General features: G+C 38.0%; 1 protein-coding gene across 1 annotated transcript in view; it reads left to right on the top strand.

Annotated features, from left to right (window-relative positions):
• The window catches only part of ADCY8 (adenylate cyclase 8), a 129,839-nt gene that overhangs the window by 47,432 nt on the left and 61,691 nt on the right, over positions 1–20,716 (top strand). Inside the window, 3 exon segments of the mRNA XM_026077647.1 lie at positions 5,275–5,405; positions 8,341–8,452; positions 19,288–19,415. Coding sequence (XP_025933432.1) covers positions 5,275–5,405; positions 8,341–8,452; positions 19,288–19,415 — 371 coding nt within the window.

The raw sequence follows: 20,716 nt of genomic DNA on the forward strand, positions 1-20,716 counted from the left end.
AATATAATATAATAATATAATAAGCTAATAATAATATAATAACCTAATATAATATAATAAATTTCCTCAGCTTCGTAATAGAGTTCCCCAGCAACAAGCTGTTGTAATACCAGTTTCTTTGGGACRAAGCATAGAGTGTGTATAATATGTTTAAACTTCCACAGGAACCTGGTAGTTCAGGAAGGAACTGATCCCAGGACTCTTGGGTGCTGGACTGCTACTTGCAAAAGTGGCCCAGGTTTCATTCTTAAATACCATTTCACAAACATGTAAAAACAACCAAGTGGACAAGCAGCTACAGCCAGAAATAAAGCTAAACAGTGCAGAGCTAAATGTCAAGACAGAATTACAGCGCTAGAAGAACCTGAAAGCTCAGGATCAGAAACCATACCTTTTTAAGACTTAGGATTTCAATGCCAAGAAGCATCGTACTTGCCTGCAAAGTGCATTTTCGCTTGTACTTGCCTGTGGTACTCACTAGGGATGATCCCCTCCAAAGAATTGGTATAAGAATGCTCCGTATTCTCCTAACCTCATCCAAAATTGCCTTTTATCCTCAGATTTCTCCCGAATGTGGCCAGTATAGACTTTTAGGAGCCTAAAACTCTTCTGAGTTCTGAGAGGTGAGGTACAAACAACAAAAGACTGCTCCTAATATATGTAAAAAAAAGTAAAAAATATGCATATAAAATGCTAGAGGGAATGTTGTAATGTTAATAAATAGACTTTTATGGACTTTTGTTGAATGCTGTAAAAGTTAGAGACTTCAGCCTAAGTTAAGTTAAGGCAATAGGAATCAAAGGAAATGGCATAGCCAAAAAGTTGTGGGAAGAATAACTTTTCACCTGAATGGCTGGAACAGGCCACAAAACAAGATCAGACTGGCTTAGCTGGCCAAGAAATACATAAATTAATGTAAATATTAGATCAAGACTGCCCAGAAATAAGATTATAAATAAAGAACGTCTATGTACCGCATTTGTGATAACATAGCATTGTATTTATGATTAGATATTGAAAGATTGGGCTCTATCCTGCACCCAGGCACCTCTGTCATTGAACTTGTGTCTTACTTAGGAAATCCTTCCCAGTTAGGAATTTCTTGACAGTAGCAGTAATAAGATATCTGTTTCCTCGCAATTTAAAACCTTGGGCAAGACTTAGCACTAAAGGGTTGCAATCTATTAGAATTTCTTAACACCTTAAAACTTATAAGAATATTGCCAGGACTCTTTTGTCTCTATTAAACCTGTAAAATTATACTACTCATTTTTTTCTCATCAAATATTTACAACATTATTTTGAGTCGTGTAATTTATTCCACATTAATATTTCAGTAAAGGGGTTTTGAAATTAGCTCTTTGGAGGTTTTCTTTTCTGAAGCTGTTTTCCTGAAATCTTTTTGTTCCCATGTCATGTGTGGTATCAACACCAGTCTCAATTCCCAGATCTGTAATGGATCGTTCTTATTRTGTAATGGGCGGGATGGAGTGGGATGGAAAAAGGGTTTATGGAAATAGCTGCCGTTCCCTTACTAACTATGAGAGGGAATAGTTGCTCTTGAATCCCCCCGCCCCATGGCTTGGTACTGTATAAGTGCTGTCTCCACAATAGTAAGACTGAAGTGCTTTGAGAAGTCAGGAGGATATACACATGCACTGTATTTCCTCAGTGGGTATTTCCTGGGAAGACTCACTTCATTGATGTCTTCCACCTCATTACTATCTCCATATATGTCTGGTTTGTGGGTTCGCTTCTGGCTTTCCCTAGACCTATTCTAGGTCAACATGGCMCCTGAAATTTGGTGATAAGTAGCTTGCAGAACTGCTAGTCTCTTCTTTAGTCAAACCCCATAAGATTTTACTCTTTGTGATCCTCTAAAGCAAATGCTGCTTAATAACTTGGAGCCAGTTCATTGAGAAACTCCTAGGTGTTTTTCAAAGCAATAAGGAGTGATATATTCCAATAYTGGACAAATCTAGTTAATCCAGAAAAGAAAGACTGAGGGCAGGGGTCACAGTCACGATAATAGCATTTCAGTGCAGAAAGATTGTTACAGGGAAAAAGGCGATCAATGGTTACCATGTCCACTTTGCAAAGAACAAAAAGAAATCAGCTTAATTTGCAGAGAAACAGATATGGGTGGGATACYTGGAAAATCTGTCAGAACTGCCAAACTGATAAGACACTGAAACAGGATTATGTGAAATTTGATCTAGTCTTCATGACTTTCAAGAAATAATTTAATGATCTTCCAAGGGTTCACCTGGCCCTACATAACTATGGTTAGTACCAGTTGCTGGAATGTAACATTTTTACTTTATGATATATATACATATACATTAATACACTAATAACAAATGTTTATAGATATACCACTAGTGAACATATAGACACACACACACACACACACGCACGCACGCACGCACACGCACACACACATCTATATATATCACTTCAATTTGTAATAAATGCTTGCACTTCCCGAGTGTTTCTGAGACACGGGAAAATCACAGCAGTAATGCTGAATATGTTCTGCAGTGTTCCTAGTAAAGAGGGCCAGTTTGAATGGCATTATTTAAATTCATTTGGTCTCATTTGCATTATTCCTTACCTAAATCAGTCAGGAGACAAGTTAGCTCTGGGTTATGGGTACACAAATTGCAAATGCCAGTGCAGGGCATTCACACACCTTCCTCTAGTAGCAGCAGATGGTCCTAAGCTGCCATTACTTGACTGAACCTAATACTAATACCTAACCTAATGCTGTCTAGTCACCTACATAGAGGAGATAATGGACTGGTCTGAGACAACTTGAAACTAGGTGACTGACTGAACCTTCACAATTAAATATTGACTGATTGTTACAGAAGCTCTCCAGGTGGCAATTTCAGACAGTTCTAGAAATTCCCCAAGGCAGCTCCTGCTGTGTCTAGTCCAATTTATACATTTAAGTGTTGTTATTAACATCCTGGGTGGAGTGACCCATCCAGGACCTCCTCCAGCTTATTCCTGCTGCAGAAGTGAAGAAACTGTGCATAGATAAGCGATTTGTAAATATTCAACAGAAACTGTTCCTGCAGAAATGGTCATGTAGAACTGTCTTTTGTATGTGGTTAAGATATTTAAGATATGTTTTGTAGTTAGTTAAAATGTATCAATAGTGATGAATTAAGCATGTGCTGGGATGGTCAAGTAGGACCATGGCCAGCTGGATTATAACAACTGAGCAGATCAGTGGCATGAGAAGTCTCTCCCCATCCAGTTTAAGACACTGCTGCAAAGACCCTTGCAGTGGAAAGTCCCTCATCACCAGGCAGCAACCAACTGTCTTGTTCAGGAGATTTGATACTTGTGTGTGAGCATCCCATAYGCCAAGATCCCAATAAATTAGTTTCTTCTTTTTCAACATGCTCTCTGTCATAAATGTCYGTGCAACAAATGGGTGAAAACCCTTCAAATTGCTTCAGGCATAAAAGTAAGAAGATGGCCAGGAACAGGCTGTCATCTGCAGAAAACTCATGCTCCCACTCCCACGTGCTTTTGGGGTAGTGGAAGGCTATCTGTTACATGGACTGCTTTGGCGGCTGCTGTTGTACAGCCCTTACTATATGATGTGCACAGATGTGATCCATCAGGGGACAGGGAGGTCATACAAAGCCTTTGGGAAAAAGAGCAGCCAGCAATGGGCCAGCAGAACAGCTCAGCCCACAGTCTGACCTTGGGGGGGTTCTATAAAAAAGATATGGGTGAAGCGGGCCTCAAGCAGATGAATTATCCTGGCAACCTGTTTTACTGACACACATAAATGCTAATTTCTGAGATTATACATACAGTTTTCAAGGAACTTTGAAACCTACTCCCATTTGTTAAAACGATGTAAGCACTTCAATTTCATGGACTATTGAAAAGACTTAGAGATTCCCAAGTCACTTTAAAACTGAGAAGTGCACTTAGGAAGCAAAGTCCTGTTTTCAGAAGTGACTCTGACACAATTAAGTATAAACCATGCTAAAAATCCATGCATCTAAAGTGCTGAAGTTGATTTTGAAATAAGATCTAGATTTGTAAACTACCCAAGGTTTTTGAAAACTTTACTTTTTTGTTTGTGATATATGACAGTCTCCAACAGAGACTCCCAAATCTCAGCATAGGACAGAGTTGTGTTCATGTGATATGGGCTGATGTAGATGAGCTGTACTCTCCAGAATGAGACAAAGTTTGTGCTGGTCCTCCCATGTGCTTTTTCTCTTCCTTAGGGTCTCAGGTGTACTCAGTATTTTCCATGGAGTTTATGACATCAGTCAGCAATTCATACCTGTTTTCTTCACCTTGCAAATGTGTATGTCTGGCATGTTTTGATTAGCAAGGGTACAAATGTTCCATACCAGTTCATAACTTGCAAATACTTTCCTCCATTTCCCATTGACCCAAATGAAGATCACTCTGGCAAAATGAATAGGCTCTGAAGATAATCGGTCTGCTGTTAACATTGGATACTCCAGCCACTAAATGTACTTTAGTTTAACATACACTGAATGCTATGTAGTTGAAGGTGGTTGGTTAGTTCCTGTTAACTAGTGTAACCCTACCTCTAAACCCTCCCGGGTTTACTAGTGTAGCCCTACATCTAAACTGATCCATGACAAAACTTCCTCCATAAAGCATGTCTTGGTTGTGCATTAGGCTGTATTATCCCTGTCTTTAATCTCCGGCAATAGGACTAAACTTTGTCTACATGCTGTCCTTTTACATTAGGTGAAAAGGATTCAGGTTCCTCTACATATTTCTTGCTACTACTTGGCATCCAGCTTAATTAATAGTTATAGAGCTTATGAATATCAAATGCTCAGTCTGTAAGTTTTAATAAATAAGAACAATGAAGATCTGATCTTTCTTCTGAAAACTTTCAAATTCCTCTGCCCTGTATCTGTTAATATAGGTATGGTATATCCTTAGGTAGTGTTTCATGAAAAACTTGGAGATCATAACTAGTATGTGTCTTTAAGTAATCAACAGGTAAGTTTAAAAGAGGAAAGAATTTGTGGGGAGAGGGGAGGGAGAAGGGTCTGGGTTCTGCGTTCAGTCAGGTTGCTAACGCCAAGTATCACAAATGGCCTGAGCTAGAATTTTTAAAGAGGAGAATCACATCCTAAACGGCCCGTTACCCGGGACTCTTATAAGGTCTCAGCTCAACGTGAAGTACTTCTCTGTGAAGTACTAATTCAGACTGATATGAATGGGCCTGACACTTGGGTTTTATCTTTATTTTAGGAGCGGCTGGTGCTTTCTGTCTTACCGCGGTTTGTAGTTCTGGAAATGATAAATGATATGACCAATGTAGAAGATGAACATTTGCAACACCAGTTTCATAAGATCTACATTCATCGATATGAGAATGTCAGGTGGGTGGAGGAGCTTCTCTTTAAGGCTTAAGGTCTCAGCTGGTACTAAGTGTGTATTGTTTGAGTTTCCTTGCTGTTGCTTTATTCATTTAAAAATTAGTGAATTACCCTGTAAGTTGGTTTATATCCTGAGCAGAGAAGCACTTTGATGCCTTCTTTTACTCATCAGATAACTGATGCCTTTGCCATGCCAAGAGCCGTTTGAACTGAGCATTGAGGGTTGGGCTGTTTGGGGTACTTTTCCATTTGATTAAACTGTCAGGGTTACACAGAAAAGGGAGCCCTACCTGCAGGTGAACACAGATTCTACCATGACCTTATTTCCCCTTGTTTGGTGAAGGTGGGAGACCTGACTGACACTATGGACTGAGAAATGAGATGACGACTGTAAGACCTTTTCAAATATGTTGACATGTCACATATCTACTCTGATTAGTAGCCATTTTCATTTTACCATTCTTCTAGGTTATCATTTTTCTTAACTCCATTTTCCTTTTTTTCCCTTCTCAGTTTTGACTGTCACAAAATTAGTTAGCAGGAAGGTAATAGTTACTCTATGAGGTACTGCTCAGGTAGTAAGTCCTTTCTATACATTTACGCCAAAATTATCAGCTTTCACTCCATGATGTTACAGAATCTCTTTGATTCTGTTGTGGTTCCCCACAATCCGAATATTTAGCTAAGCTTGGAACTTTTGCCGCAAGTCTGTTGCAAACCACAGAAGCGAATGAGTAAGCTGCCATCACTGAAGTAAGTGAAAATAAGCATCTTTGAATAATATGAAGGGGCGTGATTTGCTAGGAAAGCATGTACTTTGCCTTTTAACAAAGCCCAAATATAACTTTGCCTGTGCCAGTTCAATAAACATAATGTTGAACTTCTACAAAAGAGTAAATTGATTTTCTGCTTCTTCTGTGACCTTGCAGTAGCTCAGACATATTCTTTAATTAAATCTGGTAGAAAGTATCAGGGACCTTTACAAAAAGTTTGCATTGCACTAAATTAAAATTTCTTTCATTACCCTTTTCCATTCTCAGTTAGAGTTAGTGTTGCTGTAGAGAATCAAAATGAGGAGAAGATGACTCTTCCCTTTGAACCTCAAAACGAAAGAGTTATAGTTAGGGATGAAGAGTCTAAAGATAATTTCTGCTTGAAAGAGATGCAGAGTGAACACAGCGTGTGCTTTAAAGTACAGATATTGGTCTGTTCCTGTGCATACTGCCAGGGACTAGACTTTATCCAAAACTGTGTTTCACCATGTTTTTTCATGAGCACAGACCCAATACATAACCAATAGGATATGAATCTCTAAAATTAGTATCCAAATAGTTTTTGTTTGTTGGTTTGTTTTTGATAAAGAAAACTATAGAAGTTAATTCTTTCTAGATCTTATTTTTATCAAAATCTAAGCTATTGTTAATGTTCATTCCTCTTAGCTTTGTTTGGTACTTTAGCTTTTTGCTTTTTCTCAGTGACAAAAATCTTGACCCAGTTGTTAGCCTCATACTAATCCTCACCCAAACCTTTACCATCCTGGGTACCTGAGGAAGGGTTGAATTGTCGTTAACCGTATTTTATTGTCCACCTCATCATTACTATATTTATTACTGATTACACTATTGATTCCTGGGCAATCTCAAAGTGTGATCTAGTTGTTCAACAAACAAATGAAAGATCTTTAGCTAGTTCAAACTCAGATTACAACACCAATCATTAGCTAACTTTAAAGTGCTAATAAGGTTCATTTGGGCTATTTCCACGCTGTGCCAGTGAAACATGTCTTTCTGAATGTTACTATTTTTTCAAAGCAAGATACAAYTTCCTTGTTCTTTTTTTCAGTTTCTAAGTATTGAACTTATATGCTTTGTTCTGGGCAATAGCAATGTTATCTTATATTCCACAAGCTATGAGTGCATGTGTGTATGTTTTTCTACATTCACATGTGTTTATTGTAGGTATAGTGAACAGTCAAAGCTGCACAGGTAGAAGATTCACAGGCTGCTGAAATACTGGATAGAGCCCTGTTAGGAACTAGCTTCTTGACTAAGATCCTACTGTAACTTTGCACACTTTATCTGTTGCATCTAAATTTAAAGTATTGTCACACTAGACTCCCTATAAAGTCAATGGAAAGAATGAGGAACCATCCAAGTAATGACTCATACTTTACCTTTGTGAAATTTATGTGAAATTACCAAGTGAAATTATTGAGGGCAGATCTCTGCCTTCTCTCCATAAGGAGGGAACTTATTCCTAATTTAAGCACATCAGTCAAGTCCCTAAAATCAGATGCAAGGAAGCTGGCCAAAGCCTGGGATTTTGCAAGATTGTTGYGAATCTACCTTGTGTCCTGGGATTTGTGTCGAGTGGTACACAGCTGAGTCAGGCCTGAAGATAACACTCTAAAAATGAAATTGTGAAGTCAAACTCACTGTAAAAACCTGATACTTATAAATCCATCCCCTGAGAAACACTGTCAGCTCCTAACAGAGAGCTGGGTGCCAAGGATTCTGTCTGTCTGTCAGCCCTCTCTATTATGATTCCACCATGCCTCAGTCTTCTCACTGATAAAAGGGGTACAATAGCTCTTATCAAGTCTTAGCTATATCTGCCTTGATGGAATTCTTTACTAAAAGATCCAGAATTGCATAAAACACTTTTTTTTTTTTACTTTTTCATGCTTAATAATATTTATTTAGTCCCTTCAGTTTTTATATTTGGTATTTCAGAATCTCTAAAGGTCTACAACAAAGGCAGCGTGACCTTAAAATGGTCCTTCATAAGTAAATTGCTCCTTCTGAAAACATACCTCAGCCAGGCACACCTTAGGTATAGAGRACATAGTAATAACAATCCACTGGATTGTATTTTATCACATTGTGAGTTATCAAAAGGAAATAGACTTCAATATTGATATCTTTTCTCTTTTGTTTAGCATTCTTTTTGCAGATGTTAAAGGATTCACCAACCTTTCTACAACTCTATCAGCCCAGGAGTTGGTCCGAATGCTGAACGAACTCTTCGCCAGATTTGATCGGCTAGCACATGTGAGTTAAACACTGTTTTCAAAGGGACATGAAATCAACTCTGCATTCCGGAGCTCTGGGGAAGAACTTATGATCACTTTAGTAGTATTCATTCAGACTTTTGCCCCGGGGATTTTATACAGCCATTGGGGTTGGAAGACAGTGACAAGTTTTGTCAAAAGTGATGGGTCTTCATAGCAAGCAAAAGATCAGGTAGTCATCAGAACTTCATGCTTTTCTAATTCTAGGCTGAGAATATCATGAAAGATAGTACTGTTTCTAAGGAAGCTTATGGTTCCAGCCCTTGCTGGAAAATTATTATTATTATTATTATTATTTTTAAGAACATAGCTTTCTTTTGACTTTTCTTCTAAGAACTGTGGAAGGTTAAAAGACCTATTCATTTAAATGGCATACAATCAGCCATCACAGTCCCTGCAATGGTTAGCAGCCGGTTTTACAAATCTTTAGGTTGGAGTCTTTCTAATTTGACAGTGAAATCAACTGAGCACAATGGTGGAATATAGTACATTAGGCAGATTAGTTGTTACTTAATTAATATTACTTAATAGAAAAAAAAGCAAAGCACAGAAATACAAGCAGAATAAGATCCATGCAAAACTTTGCTAGATTTTCATTTTCTTTTCTTCCTTTTTATGTTTCTTTGGTCCAGGATTGCATTCATCTCTTCTATCTTCAGGTCTACATCAGAGCTAGCCACCTAGCCTGTTACTGTAGCCAGTGAAATTCTAGTCAATATGTTTAATGGAGTTTAGGTTATAATTTATCCAACCACGTGTAGGAGCCTATGGGAACTATGGGAGAAGAGGAATTACATTCAGAATATCACTGACCATTTGACTAGCTCTCTATTAACTATGAAGAGAGCCTCTCACGTACAAACCTTAGTCTCATGTGCACACCTTTGCCCATCACTGAGCTCTATACATTTTTAGTTCAGGGATGCAGGATATATGCGCACACATTACACAGACATCAGCAAGGCCCTTGGTGTTGTCACTTAGCTTGCAAATTACAGTCGAGAAGGACACAACTTCATTAATTATTGAAAGCTGTTTTGAGTGAGCCATTTTTATCTGAAACAGCAATGTGTCATGTACAGCATAATGATGCCCATTACCTGGGCACTAGCATATTGGCCAGTGCAATAATGTCGATCTACAATATTTGTTTTGCAAACAAACAAAAAAAAATCCACTCTACACTTGATCTACATCAGAAAGCAAACAAGGTGAAAGAACTTACATTAGTCATGACTTCTGAAAAGCTTAAAAGAATCGTGCCTGCCTCTGTGTGTCTTGGCAAAAATAGCTACTGGCTGAAGAAACATATTTTAAACCAAGTTCAGAAGTATGTATGTTACAGAGGTATTTTAGGAAGTACATGTACGCAGTATGATTTACTTCCTTGGTTTAGATTTCAATTTTGCCTAGCATTCTTGGTAGAATAGATTCTTCTTTTATGATCAGTAAGTGTATTCACAAATCATGCAATAAACTGTATCTAATCTGKAGTATACAAGAACTAGTTCCAATAAAGGACTTAAGGAGAAGGAGGGCATTTACACCTAAAATTTTAATCCAAAGAGTCCTCCCTCAGTTGCTACCTAACCCTGAAGGCATTTCTCTGCTTGGTTTTAGTATTTTATATGAACTGAAAATTCTGCTTCTGGAAATGACCACAGTTTCCACATTCCGTGTGGCTGTATGGCACCTCCTACTTAATCCCACCAGAAATCTTTCTGCTTCAGTCCTAAACTAATAAGTCTTCTTGGAGAACAGTGACCATGCCCACATGGGAGTGGGTATCCCAGAATTCACTCAGTCCTCTTTATTTTAAAGAAACAGTAGTAGATATCCCCGTTTGTATRGTAACCAAGAAGTTAGAGCTCTTACCCAGAAATGGGTAGGGTTTGGGATGACAGAACTCCTCAGTCTGCAGAGCTTCAGAACCAGGCCTGGTACCTCTCAGGTGAATGTCCCAGGCACTAAATTCAAGACTTAGGCTCCTTCATATACCTTCTCTACTGGCTTACAAACTTTATCTTCTTTCCTACACATCATTGGCTCGCCTGTAGATCAGCCCTCGGGGAGGTGGAAAACATAGGGTAGAATCACTTTGGAAATAGAAGGGACTTGACTACAAGGATGAGCTATCTAACCAATATTAATAAGGATTTATTAAAAAGAAAGGCATTGTAGTTGTGTTCTCTGGTTGTGACTCCCTAGCCTCAGCAGAGGCTTCCAAGACGTGGAAACCATAGTACCTGCCTGATGTCCTGAAGATACAGAAGCCCAAAACCCTGGGGAGGAAAAGAAATTCTGACACATCTCTGCATGGCTTGTGGGGTTTTGTGGCCCACCCCAAGGAGCTTAAGCTCTCCCTCTGCACTTTGTGGGAAATCAAGACTCCTCACTCAGAGTTCTGGATTCTGACAGAGGGGCCAGCTACCTAAAACATAAGTGCCTACATATTTTATTGAACTCACCTTATGCCCTCGGAAAAATTTTGGAAGTGGACATTGATTGGTCCATGGCCACAAATTTTTCTTAAACTTGTTATTTCCGTGGAGCTAACTTCACCCTGTTGATGTTGTATGAAGCTCCAGATCTTACATCTGGCAAAGGTGCATCTTTCAGAAACATGTCTAGTCTTCATCTGAAGGTCCCAAGAAATGGAAAAATCATCATGTATCTTGGGAGTCTGTTCACTCCCTAATCACTCGCACTGTTTATACAGCATGCATTACTTCTCATTTGTTTCTTCTGGCTTTGAATTACATCCACTGATTCTTGCTACGCTTTATTTTTGCTAGACAAATGAACTCTCTTGTAGCCATTGTTTTTCCCTGGATGCACCTCTATGCTTTGACCAAGCCACATTTCAGATTTCCTTCTGATAAAACAGACAGACCAAGCTCACTGTGAGGCTTTTTTCCAGATATATTCTAGAAATAATAATATATATTCCTTCAAATAATTCTTGTGGCTACTTTCCTGGACATCCTCCAATTTTTCAGCATCTCTTTTAAGGCATAGATACCAGCACTGAAAATGGTGTTCCTGGACTAACTTCCACTAGTGTGGTGGGGACAAATCATCACCACTCCTCTTACTCATTCTTTCCAAAGATCATATGTTTCTGAATGCACACTGGCCACACTAGTATACTGAAATTTATGTGTTTGTGTTTTAGGGTCTTGCTGTCCTGTTATGACCATCCTGCCTGCGTCGTCATTGATCATTCCACCAGTCTTTTTCCTTCTGCAAATGTTGTCAGCAATGTTTTCATACCTGGCTGTAAATCCTTGACAGAACTACTAGAAAGTGATCTCACAAAACCTCCCTAGAAGGATCTTCCCCTAAATGAGGATTGCACATTGACATCTAGATTTGAGATCTATCACTTAGCTGGTTCTTAATACATTTGTCAAAAAGTCATCATAACTCTTTAAAATACACACTGTTACCCAAACTCTTGGGTTTTGCAAAGAATTATCATCAAAATAAAGAGGTCAGTTGAAGAAAGCTTGAGGCAGTTTCTTTAGATTTTAAGGAAGGTCCTTATAAATCCTTATTTACTTCTAAATTTACTTCTAAATAAAAGTAGTATTCTATAATCCTATATAAGGGATTGTTTTTTCTGCTCCATCTTCTTATACAAATCATATAATATTAAAGATTTCACATCTATATTCATCTTTCTTAGAAATGCAATTTAGCTTAATTTCTGCTTTCTCTTGTCCAACCTTCCTTTTCCATGTGCAATGCAGAAACAATGAGAGCTCTGAGATTTTTTGAAACCTTCGGCCACAATTACAATGAGCATTATGACATAAGTAATGCATATAATTAATAATAACAAATTCCATGATATCTGGACCATTAGCACAGAATGCTCTGAATAAAAATAGACCTCAGTCCAATATTTCTTAAAAGAAAGAAAAGTAAGATGATGTTATATACAGCTGTTTCCCCCTTCCTAATCATACTAACATATTTGTGAAAGATACATGGTTATTAAAGATACAAGTGACAACTGAAAAGGAGGACAAACAAATTGGCATAAAACAGCTGAAGAAAAGATTTCTCCCTATATCCGTCTACTGAAATGCCTGAACAGAAACTTAATCAATATTAATGTTTTCCTTAGACAGAAATTTTGAGGAGAGAAGAGAAATAAGATGACATTTGGTAAGATACTTAAGGCTAAAAAAGGTTACTTTGTAAGTAAGGCTAAGTAAAGCTACTTTGATCAAATAATAGCTATTTTTGACGTTTGTTTTTCCTTAGTCTTCTCTGCAAAGCTGGATGTCAACCAATACTATTGCTTAAATTATTTGCCATATTTTTAAATGTATTTAGGCTATATGTAGATTCAGTTTCAGGTATGAGAAAGAAGAAAGGATAAAACCCTAAGTAGAGGAGTTGGCTCTGTAATCTTTGTACCAAGAGCAGCTGAGCACTAGTCCAAAGTACTGAGATCTAAAAATAAAATCAAGCTACACAATTTAAATTTAGAAATGCGCACACACAAACACTGTTCAACAAACACACAAATATTCTTAGATTTGAATTTGGACTCATCTTTAAAATAAAGCATCGATGTTGAAACAGAAATATTCCCATAAAAGATTATCATCCAAATGTTTCATATAGGAATAAATTGGGTGRCCTGTAAGACACCTCACCTCTTTACAGTTTCATCAGCTTTAATACCATAATCCAGAACGCTGTTGCTTCTTACTTAGAAGGAATTCCTGCAGAGGAACTGCAGATGCTGGCTGTGAGACTCACAGTTTAATATGAGCCTTTTTTTCTCTTTGTGTCAGTAGTGTGGTGTTAGTGGGAGGGTTATTTATGTAATGGGAATCACAGGTTGCTTTTCTTCACTTTCACTTACTAAAGAATGGATGACTTTTTTTCCCCCCCCCCAAGGGAGGTGGTCTTATTTAACCATGGTTAAAGTCTGTCTTGGGCAATTGCAGTCAAACTACCAAAAAAACTCCTCCAATAGTGTATTAGTGGTCTTGCTTGTGACTAGTGAAGCAGCACCAGTCTAACCAGCAGACTCCACAGCCAAGAACACATCATGCAGCCCYAGTACGTTGTCTGCACTGGCTCATGCCAAAGAGGGAAAAGTGGAGGGCACTAAAGGTTCCTTAGTCTGCTCAATAAAAGCACTCTTGTTGCACTGCTTTAATAATCCCCTGATACATTTTACCTTGGAGTTGGCAGTACTTTGTTCTTTTGTGAAATGGTCTTCAAGCTTTTAACACACACAACTCTCGAGCATCCCTAAACAAAACCAGCTGTTTAAACGTATATGTCAGTAAATAAAGGCATGAATTTCTCCATGCATATATATATATATAATATATATAGTCATAAATATGTTCTGGGTTCTGTATTAAGAARTACAGTTAACAGGGTTATGAGTGTACATATGTGATATTTAATTAACTATAAGGATGTATTACAAATTTATAGTAACAGAAGTGGGGGTTAATGTTCTTTTTRAAGTTCTTGATTTTGGAATGTTTTCCCTCCTTCCCAGTGTCCATACTTAATTATCTAATACCAGTGAATAAACTGCACCTTTAAAAAATGTTCTTACTAAAGTTATAACATTTCAGATGCTAAAGAGCACAATAAATCATCAGAAGACCTATGCAGCCAAATAAAACRCCAGTACATAAAACTCTTTTAGAAATGCTTATCAGTCATGAACAGTCTACAGGCATTTTATTGAAAAAGTCAGGTTAAACTGACTGATCAAAAAAGTTAAATCTCATATACACCATCAGTTATTTAGGAGCTAAGAGTCACTTAAGTCTAAACCTAAAAAAACACTTTGGTGACTAAATTGATATTTGGATGAAATTTAGGCATCAGGAGTGGAGTCCTGAGAAATGTCTACCTCATCCTTTACATATCTGCAATCCTAGAAGCTCCTAAGAGGCACAAAATGTGCTCATTTCTGTGCAGAATTGCTGCTGCTTCACTAAGAAAGAAACAGTGCCTCACTCACACCTAGAATCTTTAAAGTAGAGGTTTCTGCACATAAAAGGCCTCTTGGCTCAATCCGGTAATTAAATTAACAGTAGTGGATGGCAAGGGTGCTTGCTCACCAAAAACTATGGTCACAACTGCTTTCCTTCCACAATATGAAAAAGGATGGAGGTGTTGGTGTAACATATGGGAAGACTTGCACAGGAACATGCTTCAGTTCCTTCCTCAGCATGGGAGACACCAAGCTCATAGTTCCTGCTCTGCCTGRTTAGAAATCCTAACCACCCAGCTATTGGCTATTCTCAAATAGAAGATATTCCTTAAACARCCTCTTAGACTGATATCCTCTGCAAAAATATTAAAGTACACCAGGCAGAAGATGAAAGACGGTGCTTTGCCACACTTTTCCCCTTACATGTATATATAAAATACAAACAGTCCTTGCAACCACAGCTCAGATCTAGGCCCCCTCTCTGCCTGAATCACCAGACTGGAGAATTGCCCCCCATCTGGCTCTCCTAAGGTCTCAATTCTGTATTAAGAAATGACAGCACTATGACTGGAGAAAGTCAGATGGACCTCTCTCCTGCCCATCCAAGACAGTTTGCTGATTAAAGCTAAGAGCTTTGGCCTAGACCCTCTTCATGGTGAGAAATGCCTTTTATCCAGATTTCTTATATCTTTGGCAAATGTTTCAGGTGCTGAGCTATTGTATAAAATGGCCAAGTCACCACTTCCTCCTATGCTGGCCACATTTGAAAATGAGATTTATATACATGGTCCTTTTGTTCTGCAATTCAGCCTCAATAATTTCTCATCCATGGTGTTCAAATTACAGCTTGAAAGYAGAAAAACTGTGAATTTGGACTTTTTTGTGGCGTGTTCTCTAGCACATAGAATTCCCTTGAAAAGTAGGTGAAGTGATTACTTCACCACAGTTAGATTTGAAAAATTGGCATAAATTTACAGAATCCAATCCCTCCTTGTTTTTCCCCTCTTTAGAAAATAGTCCTGAGAAAACAAGAAATATTAATGAGGTTTCTGACTGCGTCTTTCAGTAAATTGGTATTTGAGCAACTCATTTCTCCAGCACTACTTTATGCTAATTTGCTTTGCTTCCTTTCCAGTCACAAAGGGTGTATTTAATAAGCTTAAGCATAAATCATTCACATGCATAACGTGATTATTTATGAAAGAATTGCTTCTTTTTTTTTTTTTTTTTTTTTTTTTTGCTCTGGATTAAGGTGATTTGGATTGGGAAAAAGAAATTTCTTATCAATTGCCACTGAATTCATGTACAATTATTATTGTTAATAGCTGAGTGTCTGAGCCTGTTCAACATCATCCAGCAAAATTTCTTCTGATTTCAATTGATCTTGGCAGAATCAGGGCCCTTAATCTTTCATTTGTATCAAATGAGAGGCTGCAAGCAAGGAAATTAAAAAGCCTTCTACTTGTGACATGCTTTGAAATTAATTGATACTCAAGAAAATGATATTAACGAGTGAGTATGGGGAGGGTGTGAAGTTGATTGATATTGATGGGAATGTCTGTACAATATCATCCAAACATGCCAAGGAGAACTTCTGCAGTTGCTTGAGGGAAGGGGAAGAGGAATACAATAAAACAAAGAGAAGAGCATAACAGTCTCAGAACAGCGTAAGACTTTAACACTATAGTGTAATACCTTTTGTATTAAAATTCCTGTATGACCATTTTGTCTTTCCTTCTTTAAAACATTTACTCATTTTGCAGTTTCTTTATACATTTTCATGCTTTTTGTTCATTTACATTTAATAACAACCAGCAGCTTTTTAACACTGTTCAGTTAGATGGTGTGAGGAAATGGGCTTGAGCTGTGAAGTGGGAGGAAAAGTAATCATCTTAAATGTAATTATTACCATTTTATAACACTGAAAGCTAGGTAGGCCCTTATAAAATTTAATCTCATATTTACAACTACACCATGGCCACTCCAAGAACGTTAGCCATAARTCCAAACTTAATGACTAACAATACCAGTGCAACCAGCCTGGCAAAGCATCTAGTCTAAACTGTACATGTGATTAAACTGTAGAGTTATCAGAAGGGATCTCAGGAGACCACCCAGTCATCCCTGGCAAAGGCAGATACCATCATCCCTCTGTCCTTCCTGGCAGACATTTATCTAGCTGCTTCTAGCTGAAACATTCCCAGTGATAGAGAATCCACGGTTCATTAGGGAAATGGGAATGATGGATATGATAAGGGAAGAATAAAAAGGATAAAGACAACATAATCACACTGTAACACAGTTCATATGCATCACTCCAAATTATTCAACTAGCAGGAAAGATAAGGAAGACAAGAAGCAATTTAATTGCTCATTGCGACTTCTTGTGCAAATAGAGACCCCCTATACCACTCCAGAGGGACACAAGTCTTGTGTTGCATCTTTTAGTCCCATGTGGGTGTCTCAGATGTCCAGGGGTGTTTCAGGTGCACCATAGGCCTATCTGTAGACAACTGAATTGAAGGCCAGCAGACCATGGTAACTGTGAGCTGAATCACTCCAGGCTTTGCTGACTGCACTGTCTGGACCTCCTTTGACTGCACTGGCAGCCTGGACTGCCAGCTGACATATGGACACCTAAATTTAGTCATCTCTGTTTGGATGTCTTACTCCATAGATGACTCCTTACTGAGCTTTCAGGTAGGTGCCTGCTTGGCAAAGAGTCGTAGAGACAATGTATCATGGCAAGAAAGAGTGTATATCCACTTTTAGCTGAAGGGATTTCAGCAGTCACACACGTAAGTGCACCCACAGGCACTCACATTTACGTACAACAAACCCACATTAGCGGTCTTGTTATGCATAAAGATCCTTCTTTCTTATATTTGTCAAAATCACCAGTCTTTTTGAAGTGGTCTTCCTTGTTTGGATTTTTAACAAATGAGGAGACAGGCAGACATGTGGCAGAGCTCTCTGTAATGGACTGTAATGGAATTAATATTTCAGCCCATTTAAGTGGTGTATTAAGATCCAAACAGCGGGGATTTTTCTGCTGTAGTCTATGTTCTTTAGCTGTGCCAAATTAGAGGCTCAGTTAACAGGGATTCCCACAATATGGGATGGGCAGGTACTACAGGAGTAAGACTGCATGCAAATGTTGCATATAAAAGTGTAATTAAAACACTAAAAAATGTTCCCATCTTGAAGTTATTACCTATACATAACGGCAAGACTACTTCAGACACATCTGTCTCTCTTTCTTTCCTGGAAATGGACTGTTTCCCCGTTTTTTTATTCTTACAATAGAGAGTTATCAGCTGAAATCTCTTTGTAGTGGGTCCAAACGGAGTTAAAGAATGYGCTTTATTCCGCTTCAGTCAAACTGATATGACTTTATAAAATGCTCTTACTAGTTTATAGATATAAAAGCAAATGGCAGTTAGAGATATGAAATCAATTGAATGGCACTATTAGAACAGCAAAAGAATATCAGAATCTGACATTTTAAATATCTTTGTCCCTTTCCAGTTTGTGTACTGGGGAAGCAAAATCTTTACGTTTAAAGGAGAAAAGTTTAAAGTAGCCCACTAAAGGTTTAACATGCACTGATTTATGCCCATTGAATCCTCAATACTTGTTGATTCTCTTTAATGTTCTGTAGTGTMACTATATGGACAAGAATCTAGATGGAAAGTGCTGTAAAATGGACTCTTTTTTTCACTGAGCAAGAAATTTATTTAAAATAAATGTTTTGGTATTTGTTGCTCAAATCTGGTGGATGTTAGAATGCAAGATTTCTGTTGCAACTTCAATATGGCTTTTATAAGGAGAATTAGCTGCTTCCCAGGAATGACTGGTCTTCATTTTGATGTTCTGTTGCTGGAGTCTTCACTCACTGAGCACTAAAATTGCACTTCTTATTTCAGTGCTGATTCTCCATCATGAAAATGCTTCCCTGACTCAACTTGTAATGCCTTCTGCCCCATGACACTTATGGCTGTGTCCTCAGTTTGCCATGGCCCCTGCTCCCATGCCTTGACTGTCTCCCGTGGGTGCCAAGCCAGACCTTTTGGAGCAGGTTTGCATTTAAGGTCTGGCTCACATGTCTTGCTTATCCGAGAGATGCAGAGGTTTCGGCAACTCGGATATTTCTTGTCACTGGAAAAGGATCTTCTAAAATAATGATCCAATCACACAGTAATAAGGATACATATTAACATGTATTTAAGAGATGAAATTCTGTATCTGCTCCTAGGGTAAAGGGTGTTTCTACTTGGATGCTAAGTAAATATTTACTGCTCTGGTGACCAAGAATGTAGTTTCTGTAGTTTAATGTCTTTGGGATGCAGATATTTGATCAGCTCCTACAGCTGTTGGGAATGTTTCAGTGTGACAGTGGAAACTTTGGGTGGGAAGGGATTATCAGTGGGAGGAAAGAGGCTGTTCATTCATTTTCAGAGTTTTCAAAGAGGGCAGAAAAACGCCCTGGAGGAATACAGTCTCAGTGGGTTATTCATCCTCTCAGCTGGCATTTCTGAGTCCTTGGCCTAACTTCCAGTCTAACCCTGCTGAAACCTTTCTCATCAGCAGCAAGGACATCTGTGACAAACGTAACACCAAAATCACTCTATACTTTTATACTGAAAGGATAAAGTTTCTTTATATCAAAATTGAAATAAATCAAGATCATACTAATTGCAAGCAGGAAACATCCAGTAGCAAGTGTTAGCATCTCTTTTCAATACTTTTTTCAACCAATTTCACATTCATCTTAAAAATGTGAAACCATAAATGCAAATCTTTTCTTTCTCCTCTGATATATTTATATTTAGGAACATCATTGTCTTAGGATAAAGATCCTGGGGGACTGTTATTACTGTGTGTCTGGGCTCCCAGAACCTCGCCAAGACCATGCACATTGCTGTGTTGAAATGGGACTCAGCATGATCAAAACTATCAGGTAATATATTTTTTTCCTTATTATTTTATTGCCTCTGACAGTGTCCTGAACTTCTTATTTGAGAATGCTATAAATAGACACAGTACATCCTGTGGTGGTTCAAAGACCTCAGGATTATCACTGTGCAAAAGGCAGGAATTTTTGATCCATGTAAAAGCACTGGATCCATGGGAACAGATGCTAAATGCATTTTAATAACCTGTGCTGCTTCAGAGCATGTAACACAATAGCTATGTGTGCATTGGGGGGAGCAATAGGTTTCACAGATCTTAAGAGTTCTCACTTTATACTGTTGTCATGTTTAAGAGGAGGCTGATTAGGAGAGTGATTTTTTTTTTCTAAAATCCCTTTAATAACATAAAACAACAATAAAAACACAGAACAGACAGCTGTGGCAATGCTTTAGCTTGGATACTAGAGCATAGACAAACTCATAAACACTGTAGGATTTGTCATATGAGCAAATTTTGCTTATTAAATTATGTTGGTGCTTAAATCCACAAGGACTAGAAGTGTTTTAATTAAGGGATGAGCTTCCATGATGTAAATGTAGTTGTGTTACTGATAGATTATTGTATTTTGATGTTATCATGATTAAAAATAACAAGGTTTCAACAGTCCATGTATAGAGCTAGTCCATTGATTTACCTGGACAGTGACCAATATCTAGTGCTCCAAGAGAAGTTTTCTTGGTCTTTTTTATTCATGATATTAATTTTGCCAAATTTCCCTTTTCCAAGTCTTTCTTCTGTTGCTGTCTTCCCTCAAACAATGTTTCCTAACCTGAGTATTGTCCTCTTCCCATGGATGTTTTGCTGCCTGGTCTCTTTGTCTGCTTCTTTTCCAGACTGCTTTCCTCCTCTAATCTGCATGTGTTTCATTACGTACATTAGAGAATTATGGTGTACTGCAGCTACATTATTGAGATCTTAATAGAGAAAGAACTTGACAAAAATTAATTAATGGAAAATGTAACTGAATAATGGTTATGCAACAATGATCTCTAAGAAGGTTGGATTCAATTATCACAGACTAAATATTGCTGAAAGTAATCAATATTTTGCTTCTGGAATCCCCACAGCGAAAATGARGCATAAATTAGAGAAAATGTAGATGAAAATGCTATCAACATTGTTAAAAATACTCAGAGATACACATCAAATTATTTGCATATGCTTGGTAATACCGTCTGCAGCAAACTTTCTTCTGAGATAGTGAAATATCTGAAATATTGCCTGAACGGAATCATTCTGCCTGAATTGAGATTTAGACATCTAAAGACAGCATAGACAGCAACCCAC

This window comes from Apteryx rowi, unplaced genomic scaffold (genome assembly GCF_003343035.1).
Source record: "Apteryx rowi isolate R43461 unplaced genomic scaffold, aptRow1 scaffold_112, whole genome shotgun sequence".
In the NCBI taxonomy this organism is placed as follows: Eukaryota; Metazoa; Chordata; class Aves; order Apterygiformes; family Apterygidae; genus Apteryx; species Apteryx rowi.